The 6,000-nt window shown below is 35.0% G+C and overlaps 1 protein-coding gene across 1 annotated transcript in view; it reads left to right on the top strand.

Annotated features, from left to right (window-relative positions):
• Positions 1–216: 216 nt before the first annotated feature.
• The window catches only part of LOC309568220 (alpha-tectorin-like), a gene marked incomplete at its 5' end in the record, with an annotated part of 138,703 nt that continues 132,919 nt past the window's right edge, over positions 217–6,000 (top strand). Inside the window, 3 exons of the mRNA XM_082273880.1 lie at positions 217–268; positions 1,496–1,629; positions 4,863–5,150. Of these exons, the coding sequence (XP_082130006.1) occupies positions 217–268; positions 1,496–1,629; positions 4,863–5,150 (474 nt within the window). The remainder of the gene's footprint in view (positions 269–1,495; positions 1,630–4,862; positions 5,151–6,000) is intronic.

Raw genomic sequence — 6,000 nt, 5'->3', positions numbered from 1 at the left:
CTCCTATTCATTTAGCAAAATAAGCACCTTCCAGCTATAACAGGGAGCTCAAGAAACATAATATAGCTGATAATTAACCCTTGCTTCTATTATGGCCTGTGTGTGCTGCCATAACCTAATGACCAAGCAGTAATGACAATAGAAAAAGGGCATTAAACAAACTGTTGCATACAGTGTGTACATGAACTAAAACTAACTATATTTTATTGCTGCAGAATGAATTATTCTTCTCTGCTTGGACTGTGGTCTGCACTCTGCCTATTACAAGGTATGTAAGAGGAACCTTCAATAGAAATATTAACACACTAGCATACTAGTATACAATCATTAAATGTGCTTAGAAATATTAACATACTAGTATACAATCATTAAATGTGTTAGCTGGTAGAAACCAAAAATTGTTGTAAGCAATGTTAAGTAACTTATCCTGTTATCTGAATCTTTACAGAAATACTTATTGTTCCTTCTTCTGCTCAATGAATAAAAAAAAAGTCATGTCACGTACGTCACCTGATTTCAATCCATTGCCTTTGCCCTCTATCATATGCATTGAGACTGTTTCCCCTCTACTAATTAACATCCCTGTTGTTCCTAAATGTTATGTAACAGATATATTGAAACCAAATAAAAATTATTAAAAAAAAAAAAGAATAAAAAAATGGTCTGTAAATATATATAAGTTGAACTTATTATTGAATATTGACTAATTAAACATTTACCATGCATAACATTAGTTAAAAGATTAGAACATTAGTTAAACAAAATGACAAAAACAGCACAGTTTTCTATAAAAGGTTAGGGCTACTTCCCTATGGTGCCAATCATTTGACTGCATTGGTCATATAGCCTTCATAAAAACCGCGGACATTGAATTATTGGTCAAAAAAACGTTAGAGAGAGCAGATAACTGGCCAGATCCAATGCTTTGGATTGAGTGGGTGGTGTAGTGTCAGACATACCAATGAAGAGTTCAGCAACAGGCCACGTTTTAGGAGTTTCCTAATTTATCTCTGGTAGCCAGCTGGACATTGTGTAATTTATATTGGATGGCTTTTTCTACATCATTGGTGTAGGTATACAGAATGCCCCCAAAAATGTTATTTCCTGGTTGTGGGATTGGCTCACTGATCTTCTCAGACATCTGCACTAAAATACAAGTTCAATTTCAGGCATCGTCTGCAATGGGACTTTAAGTTTTGGTTAGATACTTCCTAAGGTTTAAATACTTCTAAAAGGATGCAGGCAATTTTCCTCTTTAGAACATTGAAAGCACACCAGGTAGATATAACTAAACAAACCATTCTACTCAGGAATCAATCTTGGAAGGACATAGTGGAACAAATATTTTTTTCTTTAGAACAGAAAAAAAAAATTAGGAATCTACTACAAAGTTTGTTAAAAGTCTTGCAATGTACATATACTGCACAACCCAGAGTGGATTGTTTTATTCTCAACGAAAGTGAAGTTACATTTTAAAATATGTTTTTATTTACAGCACAATCAAAGACAATTTTATACCCATTCTGGCAGAATGATACTAAAACTCCAAAAGTGGATGATGGAAGTTCATCTGAAATTAAACTCTCTGTTCCTTTTGTATTCTTTGGAGTTCCATACAGAGCACTTTATGTGAGTGATTTGATGGTAGTAATGTTTTTTTTCCCTAAAACTGCATTTCAGAAAGTAATTTAGTAAGGGATATTGTTTAACACCCACCTCATAAAGTTTTGCACCATTCATAAGGAGTTCTTAAAATGTCAAGGTCTGAGAAGAGGTATTCAAATGTGATTCATTAATTCAGATGGAAAGAGAATCAATTTTTTCAAAAATAAGTGAATATAACTTAAACATATTACTTTTGTAAATACAGATAGCAATACATACTTTTATTCAATAAATAAATGTATGCTACTTCTTAACAGGATACCAACTTCAGTTTGCAGCTATTTTTTTAAGAAGAAAAGGCTATAAGAGTGACTCACAAGTTCTTTCTAAGTAGCCAAATGTCAAATAGTTGTACAAGAATCAAAGATCAGTATACATAATATTATAATTATTACTAAACGTGGTATGGTCATTAAATTTAGACATATTGGGGCATAGGCAGGTGAATGGATAGGTGTGATGAATGGGATAGATGTGAAAGGGTATCTATGTAGTGGGGGAAACATTCCATCACTAACAGTTGCAGGTAAACCTGGGAGTTGTATTGCTGATTCAATTGGTTAAGTCCATCTGTCTGATTAGATAAATGATCGCAAGGAAGGCAGTTTTAGCTGGTGCATGTTCTGATCCCCTGTGTAGTGGATATTATCTTTTCGCTGCTTTCTTCTGAGTGGAATATGTCTCTTAGAATTATTAGAGTCCCAACATAAAATATATTGGGTCTAAAGAAAATCTAACTCCAAACACTTGCTACAAGACATCCATAACTAGATTTCAAAATGCATTCTATTTAGTGCATCACCAAATAGTGCGCTAACAGTGTGCTAACAGAGCAATTGGATCATCAACACTGATTTGAATAAAATTGTTCTATGTACATAATTTGGCAGGCATCATATACCAAAACGTTAGTATTTCATACTGCGTTTTTTCTATATGTTGTATAAATATAGGATTCTGTGCCCCTTCTCAAATCTATTCCTGGCAGCGGAATTTTAACTTTGGAGTTTATTCCTATTTCTGCAAATAGAGATTTTGCAACACAGTGTCGTCAAAAAGTTGCATAATATCTCAAATAAAGAAGAGATCATATGCTGTTGGCTGGGACCATGAATATATAGCTTGTTAAAAGAGGTAGGATGTTCTAGGTACAGGTCTGGGGTATATGTCAGTACATTATGCCTTACTTTGAAGTAGGAATTAAACTGGGATTTCAGATCAGCTTGTTTGCCTTTGATGGCTTAGAAATATCTTAGTTGGAGGGTCACTGAATTAGCTATATACCTAAATTGTAGAAGACCTTTTTGTGCCCAGAGGTTTTAAAAGATGATGTGAAGCTCACTGGAATGGAGGAATTAAAAAGTATAATGGTGAGGGGAGGTAGTTTGGAGTAGAGTTTGTGGCCTTTATGACAATGGTTCCAAATGGATACGGTAAAATGTTTTATGGAAAGCAAGGGGATTTGTGGTTTATAGTCTGTAGGGAACCATATAAAAGTGAGATGATTTGGCAGACAATAATGATTCCTAATAAGGAAACCGCTCAAGTCAATCTCCATTTTTACAGAGATTGCTGGGCATCTGTGTGGGAGCTTGCTATGTGTACTATTTGATGACATAACAAAAGGAAGAGTGTGGGTCACTTTAGGGGTCAACTAGAAACACATGCTGATTTCTTAAATCTCTTGGCAACTCAAGTGGCATTCCTAATTCTGCCCATCTGGCTATATATCTATCTGCACACATATGTCTGTGAAGTTTGAAATGATTTCAGGTTAGTCTAATTAGATTGCCAACCTGTGTGGGTATCCATTACTGCCATTTAAGAATGCACATGAAATCATTGCATGTGTTCTATAAATAATTAAATCAGGGAATCTTGAATCACTGAATGGTGTAATTCACTGATTAGCATGTGGGAATAAATTTTGAAAATCAAACAATTTAAGGACCCAGAAAATGTTAGCAATAGGCTGTATGTATTAAGTAGCGTGTGATCACCTTGCTGCTCATTCACTTTTAAGTGGCTTACAATTTTTTTTATATATGTACAGCACTGTGAGAGTGATTCGATCCAAGCAACATTTCCATGTTTGCTGGACTGAGTCACTCTTTTCTTAAAAATGTGGTACATATTGTGCAGCATTCAGTACACTATGGTAAATGTTCTGGTTGCTGAGCCTGACTTTCTTTTTGAAATTCATTCTTTAAGGATGTAAAATTATTGTAATTATAACTAATTCAACCACTAACCACACTCACTCCCAGTTTTGATCTCATTTCATGCAAATCTGATAACCTATAAACATAAGAATGTGTTGCGCTATTCAGATAAAGTGCTAGTGCATCAATGCTACAATCAAATGAAAACAAAAAAAGTGTTTAAGCAGGCAAAATTCCTGCAAAATCAAGTAATTCATAGCAATACAAAGAAAATTAATTCAAAGAAAATTCAAAACAGTCTATCAATAAATGCTCAGTGCAAAACAGTCCATATACAGTACGTGACACCCATATCCAATGATGCTGTGTGTTTATACACCACTTCACACCCGGGTACACACCCCACTCACAAGCTGCTTACCAACAGGTAAGACCCCAAAGATGGAGGTTTGGCTGCACTCTCGTTGCGGTCTTACCTGTCAGTAAGCAGCTTGTGAGTGGGGTGCGCACCCAGGTTTGAAGTGGTGTATACACACACAGCATCATTGGATTTTGGCGTCACGTATATAGACTGTTTTGCACTGAGGATTGATTGATGGACTGTTTTGCACTGTGGACTTTTTCTATATGAATTTTCTTTGGATGGCTATAAATTAATTTATCTTGCATTATTTTTGCCTGTTTAAACACTTTATTTGTTTCCATTTGATTGTGGTATTGATGCACTATCACTTTATCTGGGTAGCGCAACACATTTTTATGTTTATTCGGAACTATATTTATGTGGATATATATAGTGAGTGCAGCTATCACTGTTTTTGGTTTTTAGTCACTGAGATTATTTAAATTTTGACACTCAGTGTAATTCATTTTTTTTTTTTTTTAAATCATAACCTTCCTTTAATATCCTCATTTGCATTCCTCGCCACCAGGTACTGTGAAATTAATATTTTTATATGCAAATTTCTGGGCTGTTAATTTTGCTTATAAGTATTATAAGTATTATGTCTCTGACACCTCTTTATTTTTTACTAGGTTAACAACAATGGAGTGATTTCATTTAATGTTCTTGTCAGCCAGTTTACTCCAGAAGCTTTTCCTCTAGCTGATGGTCGTGCTTTTATTGCTCCTTTCTGGGCTGATGTCCACAATGGAATACGAGGGGAGATTTTCTACCGTGAAACAACAGATCCCGTAATCCTTAAAAGGGTGTCTAAAGAAATTAGGAAACATTTTACAAATATACCATCATTCACAGCCACGTGGGTGTTCCTGGTCACATGGGATGAGGTCACGTTTTATGGAGGAAGCAGCACCACTCCTGTAATGCACAATTAAAAGTTTGAATATTTAAACACAGTAGATCATATGTTGTTTTTAGCTTTTGGAAACTAATGATTTTTGTTGTTTTGTTGTTTTCCGGATTTGCTGGAATATACTTTACCGTATTATGTTGGCTTTGGAATACTTTGAAAGAAATATTTGTAACTGCTATATTGCAGGGGCTCTAGAAGATGAACATGGGGACAAGGTGCTTTGGGCCGCCTATGGCTCATGCTTTGATAAGCTTCCAGTATGGATTTTGGGGGGAGGCTATGTTTTTTCTGTGGGTTACCCTCGTAAAATCCATAATAAACCTGGAGGGTCTGGTATGGATTTTGAGGACCTCACTCAGTTTTTTTGTTTTGCTTGCTGCTGTAGATATATACTGTATATACTGTATATCCATATATACTGCTTGCTTGTTCTGTATAGGAATATGTCACTGGCATTCCTGCAGTAAATTTAGGCTCTGAGAATTAACTTCAAAATTGATATGTACTTTAATAGAACTACTCCCATTTATAAATGTCTGCAAAAAGCTTTATCAGCCATCTTGCAGAAAAACTATACTGTCAGATGGTCAAGGATCCCAATAGACATCTCAGTGGACAGCAGCAGGAGAAAGGAAGAAATAAAATTGTATATTTGTAGACATGCGTCAGGTGCCTGGATATTATAAATGAGCTAATGTATATTAAAAGCAGATCTAATTTTTTATATTTATAAGTCAGGTATGATGTATGAATGGACAGTTCTGGATTATGAAATTAGAATTGATGTTTAAAGAGACCCTGTCGCCAGACAATCATTTTAACAACAATCTTCCCATATGATTATTTTTGCATTTAAC

This window comes from Pelophylax lessonae (genome assembly GCF_965119305.1).
Source record: "Pelophylax lessonae genome assembly, chromosome: 12".
Taxonomy (NCBI): Eukaryota; Metazoa; Chordata; class Amphibia; order Anura; family Ranidae; genus Pelophylax; species Pelophylax lessonae.
This window is presented reverse-complemented; position numbering and strand designations above follow the sequence as displayed.